General features: G+C 39.6%; 1 protein-coding gene across 3 annotated transcripts; it reads left to right on the top strand.

Annotated features, from left to right (window-relative positions):
• Positions 1 to 1,367: 1,367 nt before the first annotated feature.
• Positions 1,368 to 18,766, top strand: atad1a (ATPase family AAA domain containing 1a). 3 transcript variants are annotated; one of them, XM_052067027.1, is made up of 10 exons: positions 1,368 to 1,454; positions 2,317 to 2,539; positions 2,617 to 2,715; positions 4,171 to 4,291; positions 7,096 to 7,296; positions 8,743 to 8,849; positions 8,988 to 9,077; positions 10,586 to 10,636; positions 10,737 to 10,909; positions 11,930 to 16,704. In XM_052067027.1, exons 2-10 carry the CDS (start codon positions 2,369 to 2,371, stop codon positions 12,057 to 12,059), a joined length of 1,143 nt encoding a protein of 380 aa, XP_051922987.1. In that variant the 5' UTR covers positions 1,368 to 1,454; positions 2,317 to 2,368; the 3' UTR covers positions 12,060 to 16,704. The 3 variants fall into 3 exon arrangements, 2 of the variants coding, with proteins under 2 accessions (XP_051922987.1, XP_051922988.1); XR_007962591.1 differs by lacking the exon at positions 1,368 to 1,454 and adding an exon at positions 16,851 to 18,766 and having other exon boundaries at positions 1,493 to 2,539; positions 11,930 to 12,111; XM_052067028.1 differs by lacking the exon at positions 1,368 to 1,454 and having other exon boundaries at positions 2,393 to 2,539; positions 2,621 to 2,715.
• The last annotated feature ends 312 nt before the right edge of the window (positions 18,767 to 19,078 follow it).

Below are 19,078 nucleotides of genomic sequence, written 5' to 3'. Positions count from 1 at the left end.
ATAAAATGAAGCACTGTGCTTTATATTCAGTTATCTGCACATAGAGAGACCTAAGTCTGTTTGCAATGGCGCAGAAGAAGTTGTGTAGAAGAGAAATGGCAAAATTATCAAATCGATCTATAATCTATTTATTACATTATTCAAAATACTGCCAGACCTCTCCAAAAAAAATTAAGTACAGGTGAAATGAATCCTAAATCCATCATCCTGTTGCATTAACCACTATTTCTGCTGTACGGCTACATGACAGTTAGCAAACTGTCTCTGCTGCGAAAAGCTTTCGAATGTGATTATTTTTTTCAGCAATGCTAAGTGAAGCTTGACAGGCAATCCATATGATTTTTTTTTATTTAGTCACTTTAGAGTGAATGTTTAGGCATAGCACAAGGTGTTGTGGGAATCTGGATCCCCAGCTGCACTATGCAGATACACAAGCCAGCACATTGCTGCCCAGACCCATCAACATGTTGAGGCTTGTCCACTATCTCCCGGGGCACGCCACAGTGCCATATGAGGGATTAAGGCTTTTTATGAAGGATTTTGAGGGCCAGAGGTGTGAGCAGTCACACATAAAGCATTGTGCCATTTTCTTCAGCAAGTCTGGACTTTGAGTTGCTCACTACTAGAAGCTCAGTCTGTGAAAGATTGACTTTCTCTGGCTTGATTGGACTGGACAGGAGCCATTGTGATCTCTTACTTTACAGAAGTGTTGTGTCAAAAATAATAATTTTAATCTACCTTCATTTAGCTAGCAGTCTATCATTCAATTTATTTTCTTCTCACCAGTCTACTTCTATTTTCCTAACGAAAATCCTGAATCAAAGAGCCATCTGGATACAGGCTGTTACAACATTTCCCCATTAAATGCACAATCTGGGACACTTAACAATCACTTTGACACATACGAGATAAATTGCATTCGAGGGAAGCTCATTTGTTAGGTCCTTATCTCTAAAGCTGATCAAAAGGGGATGGGATTATCCATTATCACGCCGCAATAGAAACGATGTTTAAGATTTGTACAGCAGTTTGCACCACTCATTTGAAAAGGAGAAGACAAAATGCTCTTGTCCAGGAATACACATTGAACTGTTCCATCGGGGCACACCACTCCCCACCCTCAAATCTCAGTTATCTCTTGGCACTGATCTCATTATTATACTGTAATACAAAACCATACAATATATTGTTTGTTTGTTTATTTGCAATACGATAAACAGTGCCTGTCCTGCTCGATATATCCATCATATGTCATTTCAGTGCCGTATTTGAACGCTGTCCTCGGTGCTGGAACTTCAACCTCTGTGCAATTTCTGCCACCCAGTGGCGGCTTTTTGTTCCAATAAACGGAAGAAGAGACAGCCCCGGAACCAACTGAAGTTCGTGTTTCTCTCGGTCTAACATGCGTGATGCACCGTAGATACCTGCGTGTTTACATCATATAATCTTATTTGGTAAGATTGACAACTTTCAGGTTTTGCGTACAGCGTTGCATAAAAAAATGATTGAACTATGTTTAACTTGCTCTCGTGATTATGATGATGATGACACATTACTGAACACGTGCTGTTTGTTCGCCGCAGTTTCCTCTAATATGCAAGGTAAACATGTTGCAAATGTTGAAGACGAATTTATAATAAGTACCCAACCTTGCACCTTAAATCGCACTAAACTGGATGAATGTCAAACACCACTTTAATGTGTAAATTTGAAGTTGACGTGTAGGCTTATTTATTATTTGTGTTTGTCCACGGTATTTAACGTCCAATTTTATTTTAAGAACAGTTCACGACTAAATATTAAAGCGTGCATTTGTGGCCCAAAGCTATGGGCCATAAATGCAATTCATAGTGCTAGCATGCATCACACGCCATCTGTGTTAAACTACAGCACGGGCCATCAACATAGACTACATGAGTTACCAGCTGCGCTGGTATTAAAAATAATGCTCATTGATAGGACATTGTGATTTCCTGGGAATGTTGTGCAAGGGATTATTTCAAAATGTCAACACTTGCTGTGATTTACAGAAATATAGTGTTGCATATTGACATTTATCGTTTTCCTATCTTGTTAAATCCTTTTAAATTTAACTACCTTGTTAAATATTAAAAAATAGCAAGAAATCATCACGATGATCAATGTATTCACATGGGTGAATATTATTTACATTTTAACATATATCATATTTAACTCAAGATACACTGATCAAATACAGGCATATCACACTGGTATCCCTATGCATCAATCAGAACCCAAAATGTTCTCATTTGAAAATGTTGGTGACTTTGGTGTTTTCCAAATTTGTCTTTGTAATTGTACTTCTCTCTACTTCATTAAGTGAATGTACTGATATCAGCCACCCAAGATGTTAAAAGATCTTCCTCGAGAAGCTCTGCTCCGGCCGTTGACCAGGACTGAGGTGGTGAGCATGCTGTTGAGGCTGACGATCTTTGGAGCAGCCACCTACTACAGCATCAAATGGATTGTGGAAGCAATGGACCCCACTGCTAAACAGAAAAGCCAAGCCAAAAAAAGGGTATTTGTCTTGTTTTCATTGTTAAAGTTAAAACGAAATGTGCTACTTTAAGAGCATCTGGACCAATGTGCTCCCAGGCAGAACACCTTATGAAGAGGATTGGTGTTGAGGGCGTCAAACTCACTGAGTATGAGATGAACATCGCATCACAACTAGTGGATCCACAAACAATGAAGGTAATGGTTATAATCCCCATAAGTCAAGAATGAAGACTCTTAAGGCCTCAATTAAATAATAACATTTGTTGTACACTGTAAGAAATGTATAGATTGAACATTGTATCTATCATTGTGGTGTTGGTTTGCGGTCTTTTCGAATTCCCAACTGCATTATATTGTTTGCCGTTAGTTATATTCTGCTCCAGTTTTGAGTAGGACTGAACAATTAATCAAAACCAAATTGCAAAGTAGCGTAATGCAATTTTCAAATAGCAAAGGCTGCAATTTGGGGGTTGACAAGGGACGGGAGAAAAAAAAGGGCTGACATTACCGTCAAATCAAGCAACAAATGTTCCTACCTCCCCTGAAGCAACTCACTCACTCACTCACTCACTCACTCACTCACTCACTCACTCACTCACTCACTCACTCACTCACTCACTCACTCACTCACTCACTCACTCACTCACTCACTCACTCATCCACCCACAGCAGCACTTCATTCTAGTGGCAGAACAAAGGGTTTTAATGGCGTGACCACTGGTCAGATATGACGTACACATACGAGATTAGCAACAAAATTTATGGACATGCATGCGCATGAAAAGGAATGCGTGCACACAGCCATATGTTGAGATTTCCATAATTTATACTCACTAAACCTGACTAATAAATCATTGTTTAAGATATAATCCACAATCATGGTTTGAAAAAAATGCAAATATATTTCTGAGTCGCTTGCTATCAGCCAAACAGAGTGATTGAATGTCACAGAAACTTCTTGCCGATTGATGGCTCATAAATTCTAAAAAGCATGTTCTTCACATGCACTAAGACTGAACTGATCATTTTCAATATAATAGCAATTCCTAAATAATTTGTGAACAGAAATGAACAAATACAATGCTATACATACATATAATTTTGGAAATACAAATAGTTTTTATTACAGATAATCACAAAGAGACTTGTGAAGTAAATACTCACCTATGTAATAATTTTCACTTTATTGCTGATAAATGGGCGAAAGAGTGCAGCAGGACATTTTCCGCAATAAAAAATATATATTCAAGTATTAAAATCTGCAGATTAATTGGCCACACTTGCATATTGTTTTCGGGACAGAATACAGCCATTTAGGATCAGTCTGGATCCCTGCATTAGAAGAACACCCTGAATAAAAAATTGCCACAGTGGCAGTATACTAAACTCTACTATTATACCGAAAAACTCTTCCAGCATAAAAAGCAGACAGATCCTCCATTCTGCATTATTCAGCAGCCGAACAGGACCCATAAATAATCTACATATTAAACCGCAGTCACAATCTTGAGGAAAACAATTGAAATAAGATTCATTCAGCCCTCGTTCTGAGCAAAATAAATTCAATGGCACGGCAGTTTTTACTGTGTAACCTAATTGCTCTTACAGGGACAAATTCTCCACATTTAACAATACTTTGTCTTGCTTCAGGTGTCCTGGAGAGATATTGCAGGTCTTGATGAGATAATCAATGAGCTACAAGACACAGTCATTCTGCCCTTTCAGAAAAGACACCTTTTGGCTGGATCCAAACTCTTTCAGCCACCAAAAGGTAACTCGTTCATGTTGTAAACAGAACAACAATGGACAACCATTGGAAAATCTCATTGCTCTCTGGACAGAAGATTATACTTCCTTGTGAAATAATTTTGACACCCATATACAGAAATAATGTGGCTATTTTACAGCGCAAGCTTGAAGCAACTATAACAGAGCTAATATAACACAATATTTTCAGGGAGGCAACATCCCCTTGGCAAGTGCAGTTTCTGTCAGGTTTGCCCTTGTCTTGTGCCAGCTTGATTGACTTTCTGTTATTGTTGTTGCACTTTCCTTTACACCATTAAAAACAAAGCTGGGCAAAAAACATTTTGATGAATTATAAAATGAGGCTGGATTTATCCCCATTGCAGGTCCAAGTGCCTCTTTCCGCTTTCATGCCTTTATCCGAGTGTCTGTGTACATTTCCGGTGACGCGGCCGATATGGCTGTGTTTACACTGATAGAACACATGAAACCACCTGCAAACGCAGATGTGGAAATGGCACCACAAACGTAAACACAGAGCAGTGACAAAACGGAACAAATAAACAATACAAATATTAAACATTACAAAATGTTCAGTTCGCTTGGGCTGACGCTTCCGCCATTTAAATGAGTTTAACCTCCATGTTGCTTCTTAAATTGCTGACTCTGATGTACTGTATTTAAATCATATTACTCGGCCATGCTTTTACTGTTCTGTAGATCGCTGTATTTTTTTCCTTCAAACTGTCATTGTCAGTTTGCTATATCTGATCAGTGCATTTACGCTGCACTCATATTGGCAGATACTGTATCCAGCACATACTGTATCGCATGCAATTGGAAGATGTCTGTTTCCAATGAAAAGCTATCTGATTCAGATGCATTTTTTTCTATTTACACTTCCATGATCACATGAATTGTTCCTCTTGCAATAAATCTGAATTGTGTTACTTGAAATATGCAGTGTAAATCCAGCCTGAGTACGAGAACAGCAGCTGCAAATATGAGATCGACTCATTGTAATGACAGCCTTACAAGCAAGTGCCTCCAGTATCCCCTCCTCCTAGTTAAAGGAAGGCTTCATTAATTGTACTTGTATGGCTTGATTTGTAGTAATTGATTAGTATCGTCAAAATATACCATTATATTGATATAGTTCACTTTTATGGCAACATTTTCAATAACACGGGTACATCCACATTGAGGCCAACATGACACAATATGTGTGCAGATTTGCCAGCCAGATTATAAATCAGACGTTCAACAATGAAGAGAACACAAAGAAAAACAACTTCACAATGCACTACAAAAATTTGCAAGGGTTTGACCAGAAACCACCCACAGGGAGGCACACTGGGATCTTAATTTAGAATTTCCACGAAAAGGTGATGCAGATTTTGTCGAGTTCCTGGTGTGCACAAGGACACGCAAATTGTACATATGTGCAGTGAACATTTCAGGCTTGATGGACTATGAAAATATTTTACTGTTAGAGATGGGACACATGATACAGGAAACATTAAAAGTTTCCTGCATGGTGCACGGTTGAGTGAACGCTGGCGCGATTTGGCTGCCGCTGTTCAACCCGTATTGTTTTGTGTTTTTTGTTATTGTAAAGCGTCCTTGGGTGTCTTGAATGGCGCTTATAAATAAAATGTATTATGATTATAAAAACCAACGCCATACCGAGAATTTTTAACGAGCCGGAGGTGAGGGCTGATCTGCCGCAGGGGTGATCTGTGGGCCTCCTCTTCCTGCCGTTATTTGTGTGGCGTTACTTTCAAAATGTGAGCAGAGGCCACCAGCTAATACTACCGAGACACCGGGCCAAAGCACTCTTTTGATCATACACGCACGGCAGCACAAATTAATTGGAGCAGGGATGGGCAATTGCGGCATATGGGCCGCTTAAGCACACTTTGAATGAATTGCTGTTGAATAATCCCCCACTCCCCTACCAACAAAAAAAAAAGACAAGTGACATGTTTTGATGTCTGAGGGAGGCATCTGTGGTTTTTATTTTCAAGTCACACTTCAAAAAAAAATAATGGAGGAGAAGAAATTGGATTTAACGTTAAAAGGCATCATGCATGATGTTTTGCCAGTAACTCGGCTCATTATGTCGCTTATGTAGTGCACACATCCATGGCCTAAATCGAAAGATAAATTAATCAGGTGCCAAGTTTGTGTCTTTTGTACTGGAAAACGTCTTTCCACTCTCAAATTAAACAGGACAAAGTATTGCAAAGTCATCACATGTGCTGCCAGTAATTCTAATCTTGGTTCTTGTAAATATTAAGCGACCCAAACAGCAAGTTATTTGTTTCATTACTTATTTTTAAATTAATTGGCCGATGACTCAGTTATCTTGGTTGTTTTATGCCAAATATCAGAATCGCATTGGTCTCCAAAAATCCGTATCAGCCAAGCCCGAGATTCAAGCAGTCACTCCCTTTTTTTTCTGTTTGCCTCCAAGTTTTGTGTAGGGATTAGACAACCCCCGAAATTAGTGCTCTGTGAGCCTCTGTGAGCCATGTACCATTTTTAGTCTCCATGTTTTGTTTATCTACTGTGAAAAGCGTAAACTCATGGGACCCAAGCCAGTCAGAAAAAAAACATGTTCTGTTCTGCAAAGTTATTGAAAATGGTGTTCTTTTCTTCCAAATTCTGGAAAGACGTGTGTTTATATCACTGCACTTGCAACAATACTGCTTGTTGTAGTTGTAGTCATACACATTTATATTTTGTCTTCAAGAACAGCAAAGAGCTCACCAGAATAATAATCCATATGTAAAATGTGTAAGACCTGTGACTGTTTTGTCCTTGCAGGTGTTTTGTTGTTTGGTCCTCCAGGCTGTGGCAAAACCATGATTGCTAAGGCGACAGCCAAAGCTTCTGGCTGCAAGTTTATCAACCTGCAGGCATCGGCGCTGACCGATATGTGGTATGGCGAATCGCAAAAGCTCACAGCTGCTGTCTTTTCATTGGCGGTCAAACTACAACCATGTATCATTTTTATTGATGAAATTGGTGAGTTGATCAAACAGGATGACTCTCAAGCACATATTTTAGAAAATGTTTACTTTTGTATGTATACTGTACATATAGCGGGCGATATTGTCACTCCATCGATGCCGGGATGAAAATAGCTGCAGATGAAAAGATTCACGCTTAACCACAGGAAGTCAAAGACAAGACTGTTATATACAAAGTCCAAATGCTTGATCAAATTATAATACAGTGGGTTCCAGATTAGCCATATACTGTTTTTCTGATTTTCCTCAATAGTTAGTGATTTACAGTTAAACATTTTCATTAATGTATGGGATACATTTCCCAATAAATTCTGTATTTAGGGTTTTATTGAACAAAGTCCCCACAATGAGTTGTTTTTCAAAATTACAAAAAAATAAACAATTCCAAAATATTATGCACAACAGTTTAAAATGCCAATTGACTGCAAATTTTTACTGCACTTTTTTCTTTTTACACCATGGTGGGAAATTGCCAGTTTGAATTTCTACATATTTTTAAGAGGTCATTTTGACTCCTCAAAGCACCCTTATAGAAAATATATATATATAATATATATATATCCACACACCGATGAATGAATGACAGGAATTGATGTCCTTGTAACTGCATTACACCACACAATGCCCTCTGGGAACCGAGTGGCTAGATCATAAGAAACGTCTCTGCAGTATCGCCGCATTTTGTTCATCTGTGTCACAAAAACAATTGAAAAAAAATGTGTACATGCTGTGTCTAAATAGCACATGTGTGAGGCTGAAGGTGTAGAGTTCAATCATTCATTCCGTACAATAAAAAATATATATTGTGGTTCAAAAATAATAATAATATTTATTGACGGTGACAATGCATATCCATGATTGATTTTTTTTTCTTAGTGTGGCAACAAAAAAAAAAGAAAGACGGACACACCATGTTCTGGATCTTGTGATGCCCTCAAAATAGAGTTGAGTTACTCTTATGGTGCACTTGAACACATGGGAAAATGTACCAGGGTATTGCTCCATTGTCTTGTCCAGGGAAACCAAGACAAAGTATTTATAAAAAATGATGATATTTATTTCAGAAAGTAAAAGAAGAGAAAAACATGGAGGGACACCATTCACAGATCTGTCAAGGGGAGCCCTCTCCCCCTCCGCGTCTTGCGCTCTCATTTTATCTTGTGGTTGTGGTGAAGGCCAGCATAATCAGCATTTTGAGCAGCTATACAGAGTACAGACTAGTGCAACTTTGCTTATCCGCAAAATAACTGGTCAGCATTCAAAGGTACGGTCAGCATTCAGTACGAACAGTCACTTCCATTTAGCGCCGTTATGTGTCCAATTCCCATTACACCATACTCCAGAATTCCAATTATGGTTCTGTCAAACGGTAGCAATTATTGTAATCCCACTTTGATATTCAGGTGGATGAGTTTTTGATTTTTTTTTGTTTGTTTGTCAGAATCATTTCTCAGGAACCGCTCCAGCCTTGATCACGAAGCTACTGCCATGATGAAGGCCCAGTTCATGAGCTTGTGGGATGGCATGGAAACTTCCTCAGCCACCCAGGTTAATACAAGCACTTACCGGTACTCACACTCTGTGACTAAAGCTGATTGTGTCTGTTTGGAGTTGCACCCAGATCATTGTTGTTCTCTATCAACGGCTCTGAGCGCGATCATTGCTGTATCATTGTGTCTATTTTAGGTGATGGTCATGGGGGCAACAAACCGACCACAAGATGTAGATCCTGCTATCCTACGCAGAATGCCCACCACGTTTCACATTGGCCTTCCTGTAAGAACTTCCTTGCAAAAGCATGTTCAATCTGTGAAATATTGTATATTCAGAAGAATATTGAACAGTATTGTTACTGTACAATACATACATACACAAACACTTAACTCTTTAATTCCCCATGACGTATAAAAACGTTACGTCTTTTGCGTTTTTTTTGCGTCATCGTGATAGTGTGAGGAAGGGTCTAACTCGGGCGCCGACTCAGGATGAGGCTTGTCTGCTTTGTAAATGATTTAAGATCTGTCCAGCAGGTGGCAGCAAGTGTAAGCCCTCAGTCAGAATCATGCTGCAGAAAAAGTAGAGGGGGGGGGGCACGCAGGGGGTCGCTTTTGGCGTTAGGAGAGAGTGCCTTCAAGACAGTAGTAGAAATCAAAACAGTTAACCCTTGATTTCTTTTGGGGAAGAAAATCTTCCACCAAGCATGACAAGGGAGATGAAAGCGCGACACTTGGGACACTCTTCACTGAGTTAACACTGTCCTTTTTTAGGGAACAGTCATTATTTAATGATGAAATGATGACTACAGAATGAACAGATTTTAGTTCTTGCCATGCCTGGTTAGAAATAATTGCATAGTCATCCACAAACACCTTTAAGCAATAACTTTTTGGAATGGAAAACTGACAAGATCCGTCATGGCCAGTGTATTTATTTAATAAAATGTTCATTGGATTAGGGGCCGGACGATTCATCAAAATTCAAATCGTGATTTCAATTTTGGCTTCTATTGATGTTTAAACGTTTCAATTGAAGAAAACCGATGAATGAGCAGAACGTGCCGAAAATGGATGCATGGATGGATGGATGGATCTTCTGTTGTAATTCAAGGTGTGTACGCCATCCATGCATGGCAGAACACTGTCCCTAAGAGGCCAAAAGGCACAAGAACAGCATTTGTTCTTTCTAATTGCTATTAATGTCATATAGTCTTATTTACTTTCTTAAGTGTTTTATTTTTCTCCTTTCAAGTTATATTTAAGTTGTGTTTTCAAGGATACACAGAATTTTCATTTTCTCACAACTCAAGGATGCAAAATCCACATTTTTTACCAGAACACGTTACGCATGGCACAAAAATACAATCCCCGAAATCCCATGTTAGCCCAACAAATCCCAAGACTAAATAAGAAGAATAAATGTGATACAGAGATGAGGGTCATGGTTATTCAAGGCTCCAATCTATGCATCGATGCAAGGCATAGATGTCGCTGCAAAATTAAAATGCAAGACCTTTGAATTTCACATGACATTTACAAAGTCATTTTGTACTTGACAAAACTGATTATTAGAGTGGACAAGAATAAAATGGTCAACGTGCGGGTATGAACAGGCTGCGATGATAGTTTTGAGAAGAGATTTAGTTGCCAAGTTTAGAAATCAAATCATCATTTTAATAAGCATGATTTCAATGTCAATCAAAATAGGATTGTTATATTTTCTGTAATCATCCAGCACTAATATAACACTGCCACTAAAAATTGTCCTTTATTGTGCTTTTTCTGCAGGACTCAAAACAAAGACATGACATCCTGCGGCTGATATTAGCGGAAGAAAATGTAAGGTGATTTATATGCGTGCAAAAAGTGGACTTTAAAGACTGCCTTCCCATTAATTATTCTGTTCTGTCACGTTACCATTCTGCTTTCTGTTGGGCAGTTGAGCGCCACTATTAATCTGAAGGAGATGGCCGAGAAGACAAACGGATACTCGGGCAGCGACTTGCGGGAACTTTGCCGCGATGCTGCCATGTACAGAGTTCGAGACTACGTCCGCAAGGAACAGATGAGGCAGATCGCCCAGCAGTTAGGAGAGGTCCAGGAAGACAAAACGTATGAGCCACACCCACCGCAAATCAGCTCAACTTCTTCTTAAATTCTTAACAGCAGCCGTCTCAAATCCATGCTTGACGCAAGATGAAATCATGATTTTTGAATTAACGCACAATAAAGTTTATTATAAAGTTCCATGCTCACCTTTTCCGCTCTGCTATATATCAAAATCACCATCACAGGCAAATTTAACCTCCGCCATTACATTAAATTAGCTCCAGTGTAAGGGGATACGGCTTTGAAAACATCACGATAAAGGTTGTGCGGTGTGAATGGAATGATTCAAACGGTGAAAACAGCAGTTGAAGTGGTCGATGTTATGGCTAGATGGGCAAAAATAACTCAATAATAAAGTCACAAAATCACTCCGTTTTCTGTGCACTTAAATTCGGCAGTCATTAAGTTTTGCCGTACTTCATGGTGCACTCAGGTGATCACGTGACGAATCTGCATGCTCTCAATATGCTCTCAAGCAAGCAATTTGCAGATAGTCAACAGTATTTAAAAAAAAAAGAGGCCAGTCGTTTGCTTCAAGCTGTTTATAGCCACTCCCACTTGAAGTTTACTGTTAAAAAACATAAGGTATAGTAATAACACTATTTAAACCAAACATATAAATTTGCTTTAGGAAAGGCTACTAGCTAAATGCTAACAGACAAAGGATAATGGCATATATGGGCTAACAAACAAAATCAAAATGGTGAAAGATGATATGAGGTAGGAGTCTTTTGAGTTTGACTTGACGAGTTTCCTTTTGGAGTTGCATTATCTGAATTAATGAACGAATGCATTCACTACTTTTGTCAAAACCACTGTAAACTACAGCCACAAATACAATAATAAATTGTTGAAGGTCGTTTCTAACAATGTCAATATTGAGCAAATGTTATCATTGACTCTTGTTTGACTCTTGTTTGAAACAGCATTGGATTATCTGTGTTCTAATTGTAAAACTTTAAACCGAACTATTCATACCTCTGGCTGCGTGTTGTTAGTAATTTTTGTTGTTGGGTTCTGCAGACCCGTGGATGAGGATAGATTGCGACCAATCACCCAGCTCGACCTCCTCTTTGCCCTGGACAAGATGAGGGAGTCCAAACGGGGCACGGCGACCATGTTACCGACTGTTCCCGAGGTTACGCTGGACTGAATGTCTTTTAAGCTCCCCCACCCCGCCCCCCAATCTCAGTGATGCCCATCAGGTACACGCCTCTTTTTGTCTTTACCTGTTTCTTCTGCACAATGAACAGGAGGCTGCACTGAGTTTGGGACTCTGTTGAGTTGTGCAAGAAAATTCCGCTATCCGAGCCCTGTGCAAAATGACTATTTATCATGAGAGCATGTTTTCTCAAACCCAAGACCCATAAGCAGTAGATGAAATTATGTATTAGAATAGAAGCAGAACCCTACGGAAACATGGAACTACCAATGTGGAGTAAAAATTGTTGCCTGGCAGACACATTCAAGTGCATTTGCAAATACATTCAGACATATTGACATTCAAATGCACACGTTTGAACATATTTCCAAGTGCATTTGAACATATTTACATAGGTTTGAACGTATACGGAAATGTGTTGAAGCAAACCCGCAAATGAACGTAATGGTAGGCTAAATGCTATCAACGTTTGTTTTTCCCATAGTGCCACGGGTTATTCACTCGCGCAACTAAAACAAAACAAAAAAGAAACTATTTATACTAGTGCTGTCAAACGATTAAAATATTTAATCGTGATTAGAAATGCAACTGTCATAATTAACTCATAATTAATCGTGATTACTCACACGTTTTTTTATCATTTCTAAATTTCCTTTGATATTTTTGTCCTATTTTTCCCGTTTTAATGCTCTCATTAACATGGAATCATGGATTAGTTTTCTATGTGCAAAATGCAAATATTTACTGATTGATGACAACAACAGCATTTCAATTTTACATGAACATTTTTCACTTGGACCAGTTATTCACACATAATCTCACACAACATGACTGACTGTCTCATCAACAACAGTGAAAAAAATATTTTGTCTCACAATAGCTCCTTTAACAGCTCTTTTTAGGAAATTAAAACGGAGCAATATAAAATTATAAAGTGCACATCTTAGGTAAACTAGTACTCAGCCTATATTGGATTTAAGCCATGGTTGCATACTTCGTTTTTCTCAAGTTTGCTTTAAACACAGCAGTCAGGCTATGTTGATTCTGTTGGTTCTTCTTGCACGGAAGTCTCTCTATGTTTTTGTGTAGACATCATTTCGAATGACTACACTTGTTTCGAGGCACAAGACTGGAGACGTTTTCTTATTTTCAGTGTGGTCGCTACCACTGCACCGCTGAACTCTCGACGTGTCTCAGCGCACCGTCACTGTCAGACGAACATAGAGACGCTCCACCCCCTTTATTTATATTGACACGGAACACGGTAACCTTCCACACAAAATAGTTTCAAACAAGTAACAATCGTGTCAGTGGCATACATTGTATTCAACAGGCTACCTGCTCTTTATTAACCAGAGGCTCATCAACCTAGTCTCTTATTTCTCCGCCGAAACAGTGTCTTCTCCCGCTTGGTGTACCTTAGCGTTCTCCGCTACGTACAATTTCTGTACATAGCTTGTAATGGGGGCTCTCGCTGGCAATCCGTAGTGGAGTCGTTAGAAGCAGTGCGAATGATTTCAGCTTGAGTCGAGCTGTGGACAATGTTGACAGGCTTGCATGCAGTAGCCATACATTTATCTATGGCTTCAGCAAATTTGTTCTTCGTCGTGTTATCCATTTTCTTCGCTTTGAAATTATCCATAGCTGTCTGTCTTAGCCGAGGGGGCGGAGTACTCACATCAGCTATGTGCTTGGTCATTAAGTGGTATTTCAGGCTCGACGTGCTATGATGATAGCTCAGTTTACGACTGCAAAACATACGGTTAACTTTGGTTTTGTCAGTGGAACCATCTGGCAACTTTTTAAAAGTAAACTTTCCATTCATAAACTCTTTAAGTATCAATTTTCGGTGTCTCGCACTGCCATGGCTGGCAAAACTGACATGGGCGTGGACCTGTGCAGCGCACTTGTTGTTTTGTTTCCGGCTTATTTGTAGAGCAACGTAACATCCGCTGTGACATGTTGCTGCATTAATCTTGCGATAAAAATTTAATCACGTTAAATCGATAGATAGTGAGTACTGTGATTAGATTGTTTAAGAAGAATGACCTCTATTTATGTTAGTGTTGTTCATCTTCTTATTATTATTATTTATATTTTTATCCGTCCATCCATCCATTGTATGATCCACTTATCCTCACAAGGGTCACGGGGCGTGCTGGAGCCTATCCCAGCTGTCTTCGGGCAGCAGGCGAAAGTCCTTCCAACTACGTTGGAATGTTTGGCCAATCCAAAATGTTTACTCCACGTTGGCAGTTCCACACTTCCGTAGAAAGTAATGTGTTGGTAAAATGTACTTGCTCCATAATGCATGTTTTTTCAGAAAAGACCCTCCATGTAGGCTGTTAGCACACAAAAATAAAAATTTCACACCCACATTCAATCATAAAAGCTCAATGCAGAGAACTTGACGAACACTGATGCATATGAATGAGCCTGCTGTTTTTAAATAGTGAGTCATGGCAACAACGAAAAGACACTATGCATTATTTCCAATCTGCCAGTGCTGTGATTTTATGTAAATGAACCTGGGTGGACCACGTTGGGAACAAGGATATCCTTGGTGATAGAAGGATGATGCTGAAGAAGAAAATGCCTGCTGTTGTATACCAGCAATACAAATACTGTTGGAAAAGTGGGATTGTGTTGTTCCAAAAAGGGCACAACTCAAGGACCTACGATAACAGGAATAGGGTGGCATCTCAAGCAAAAATGTTTCAGTATGATTCATAAATCAAAAAGTATATAATGTGGTATGTAGTGTTAAATGGTGCATTAAAATATGTGTTCCCTACTGGTCAAAAGGTCACATTCAGACTTCTAACAAAGACATCAAATGTTGAATGTCTGCACTTTGTTTCCCTTACATTCCCATTTGTCTTTGTATTTTATCCATAGTTGTTTTATCAGTTCAGCATATACTGGTATGCAACTGTCTTTGTGTGCACACGTGTGTATATCGTGTCCCTGTCCTGTAAAAAACATGTACTGGTATGCCCCTTTTTTTTGTCTTTTTAACATTTCTTTACGTGATTGAGATATCCTAAACGTGGCAGCCAATCATTTTGTAATGGGGCGAATCCTGCCTCTGAAGCTGTCCAACTGTGTGTCGTCAAGCCTCGGTATATGGTCTGATGGTGTCAGAGGTCGGTTAAAAGAATATTGGGGAGCAATCATTAAAACCAAGGCAGGTTCCGGATCAAGTTGAGGAGCAGTTTAAAGCAAGATTAGCGTTTGAAAAGATCTTAAAAGCTTTACACATCTCGCAGAGCACTGTTCGATCCATCCATGAAATGTAGAGGCAGGTTCGGGATGAAGTTGAGGAGCAGTTTAAAGCAAGATTAGCATGTGAAAAGATTTCAAAAGCTTTCCACATCTTGCGGGGCCCTGTTTGATCAATCTTCTTGAAATGGAGAGCGGATCAGACCACTGCAAACCTACCAAGACCCGGTCGTCCCTCATGGTCTAGGGCTGCTTTTCTTCAGCAGGAAAAGGGATGACAGCTTGAGTTGAGGGGAAGAGCGATGGATAGAACCGAATGCAAGGCTAAGATAAGATAAGATAAGATATCCTTTATTCGTCCCACACTGGGGAAATTTACAGCCTCCAGCAGCAAGAATGTATGTAGAAAGAAGAAAGGAGAAAGAGAAAAAAAAACAACAAACATCTTTCAATTAAATACAATATGAACACAAATTGTACTACCACTATTTAGGTCTACAAAGACCTTAGATTGGGATGCACCTTCAACCAAGACAATAATCCTTCACACAAAGCAAAAAAGTGGAATGGTTCAAAATCCCACTTTTCAGAATGTTCAAGGGGTGGTTGAATACTTTTGCTAGCCGGCATATATGTTGTCTTTAATGTGCTACCGTGAGCAGTTGCTGACACTTTTACATCATCAGTGCTTTTACACACGTGTGAACTTGCTATCGGAGGTCTAAAATTAAACTGTTGGGTGACAGTTTGTGCTTTATCTTCGGATTTGGATGGGAAATGCCTGGAATTGAAAGGCAGGACGAGTTCACAAATTCAAATATTCACTTTGATGTATCATCAAAATGTACTGTATCATTTCATGTTTGCACATGTTTACAATCACGTTATTTGATCTGGAAAGCATTCATGAGCTCTATGACTGTTTTTGTCTGTCTGTCTGTCTGTCTGTCTGTCTGTCTCTAATTAAGCACGCGGGGGCGGTAGAGCTGCATTGCTTCTCACCAAGACACCTTGACATTTGAGCTGTGTGTGTGTTTTAAGAGGATTATGGTGACAATGAGCCCAGCATGTAGCACAGAGTTTTGTTTTGGGATTTATTTATTGAGAATTAGGTATTACTGTGGCTACAAAATCATCAGATGACATGTTAAATTTCAATATGTTACCATGCAAACCAGTAATCGTAATTACTGGAAACATTCTTCCTACTTTGGGTTCATGACAGAACGTCATCTGTGATCATCTTGTGAGATCATGTTGATCACAAGCTCCACGGTGTATTTAGTGATTGGTTTTTTTTAGATATTTTTTTTCCTCCCTGTTTCAGTGTTATCTCAGTTATTGCTTTGTGAATATGTAAACGCCGCGTTATACTTGAATAAACAAAGTGTAAAGATAAACGGTCTCACAGTAACCACACGTCAAGTCTTTATACACGGTAAAAAAAAAAAAAAAGAATAGGTCTGCAATGCAGTGGATTTCAGCACATTGACCGGTAATGTGTTCTCTCTGGTGCTTGAAATCTTCATCGAGTGCACTTTTTCTTTTGGCATACCCCAGAAAAAGCAGTCGAGTGAAGAACAAGGGGACCGCTCCAATCTCCAATCTCGCCAGACTTTGTGGACACTGTGTATTGGAACATCATAAGCAGCATGGATTGTGTGATTTTGTTTGCCCTGATGGGTTCTTATTGTACTTTTGGAGTTAAGAACAGGTTGTTGAAGTCTGAATCACTGCATTGCTCCATTGCTTGTCTCTTTCAACAAAAATCACACACGGTGCCGCTTATCAGATTTGCTGACGGACTAAATATCTCCAAATTACCGACTGAGGCGCTAATAGCTGTCTGGCTAAATGGTCAGAGGTCGTGAATTAGTAATTACCTGCGGATTAAAAAAATTACCTTCCAGGAAGCAAAAGCTTTTCACATGACGGCAGCAGCAATTTGAGGGTGATAATGGCTCCTCATCTCTTCTCTCGATCTCTTGAGCATAAATTTGTCTCATCAAAATCAGTTTTGTCACGAACGGGAAATTGGGGTTGATTGCCTTTAAAGCTCTTGCGAATAATCACGTTCCTGTTTTAATGGATTCACACAAATATGACTTTGTTGGTTAATTCAAATCAAATTTAAAATGTTTGGATTCACACCGTCCCCATTGTGAGAATTACAGGCAGTTCCTGCTCAAGGGGATTTGCCATGTTACACAGGTGTCACTTTTGCTGCCCAGGCCAATGTCTTCTTTGATTGACAGCTGGTTCCTAGTGTTCGACCATGCTAACTAAGAGTTGTACACGAGCGCAACCTGAAACCCGTCTCACGAAGCGTCCCTTCTCAAAGACAACAATGCTCCCGTCTTTATTGACACCCGTCATACAGCCATTCATTGAATTCACCGGCAATTTCAAATGCCAGAAATGTTAGGCGTAATAAATACATAACCAGCAAGTGATTTGCATCATCAACCAGCTATCTTCTCTCTTCCGTATGCAAAGGAATGTCTCATCCGACCCAAATTCAAACGGTTGATCACCTCTCTAATGGAGCGCTCCAATTCCCATTGGTTATAGCGTATCACCATAATGATAATCACAAGTAACCAAGGATCTATTAAATCTTCCCGGGTGTGTTTCCACGATGAACATTTCAACTGTCTGTCTATTTGAGTACCTACAGCTAATTCGCGCTCCGTAAAGACATAATGTTAATCATGTTGACTTGCCAAGTGCGTTCACCCCCCGCCCCCCCCCAGGCTGGATGTGTTGGAATGTGTAAGCCTGTTGCATGGACAGATGGGAGATTGACATGTACACTTCTGCATTAAATGAGGCAAACGTGCAATGTTTATTCCTCCGCAGACGTTCTGAAACCTTGTGCTTCTGATCTTAAATACTCAACCAACGTTACTTTTTCATAAAGTGGCATGGAGCTATTTACATACAGGGGAGTGACAAGTTTCCATTCCTCCACTCTTCTTTGAGAGGATCGCACCCAGTCGCTGATGGAAGAATCTTTCCTCGATCACAGCTGGCTTGAGATGTCATGCTGCGCTGGAGTAAAAAGCTCAGATTCTGATGGAGCCACTTACAGTATGTCTGACCATAGCGTATTTAGACAGCAGCACTCGGCCCTTGTTGTACCGTCTCAACCTTTTCTTCCCCATCAGATATGAGGAAAAGTAGAGCATATCATGCCTCCTTGTGTACTTGATGACTGACGATGCTCTCAAAGCTTTGGTGGTTTGATACGTTTTCGAGCAACCTTGGCGAAACAGCAAGCGGCGAGTCTGGCGGCCGCCTCACTAATGGACTTTTTCTGGGTCACTTGCAAAGTCAAAACAACTAATTACAGTCTATGAAGGGCTGGGAAGCTTCACACTGGCAAATAAGATTCAGTGAGAACAGTTGTAAGCTGTTGGGTAGGAGGACAGTGGATGATTTGTCCACTTTTGTTCAAATATTCGGCATTTTTCTGTTCTGATTCTAAAAAAACTTGTGCAATCATGTATCTGGTTCTCTACAGCCACAGACGCGCTTGGACGAAAAAATAGACATTAAAATAAAAAAGGCCGAGTCTTTTGAGGGCACAATCTGAATTAATGAGACATTTTAAGTCAATCGTTGTCAGGATATGCTCAACGCACCCTGTGGACACTTCAAAGTCAGAGCAAAAGTACATTATTGTCCACAATCATTTGTCATTGCTGTAGTACCCTCCAAGGTTACGCTTTTGTAAACCGGACACTTAACTCACTCTGACTGCATCAATTAAAAGCGACTTTTTGCAC

This window comes from Hippocampus zosterae, chromosome 6 (genome assembly GCF_025434085.1).
Source record: "Hippocampus zosterae strain Florida chromosome 6, ASM2543408v3, whole genome shotgun sequence".
NCBI lineage: Eukaryota > Metazoa > Chordata > Actinopteri > Syngnathiformes > Syngnathidae > Hippocampus > Hippocampus zosterae.
This window is presented reverse-complemented; position numbering and strand designations above follow the sequence as displayed.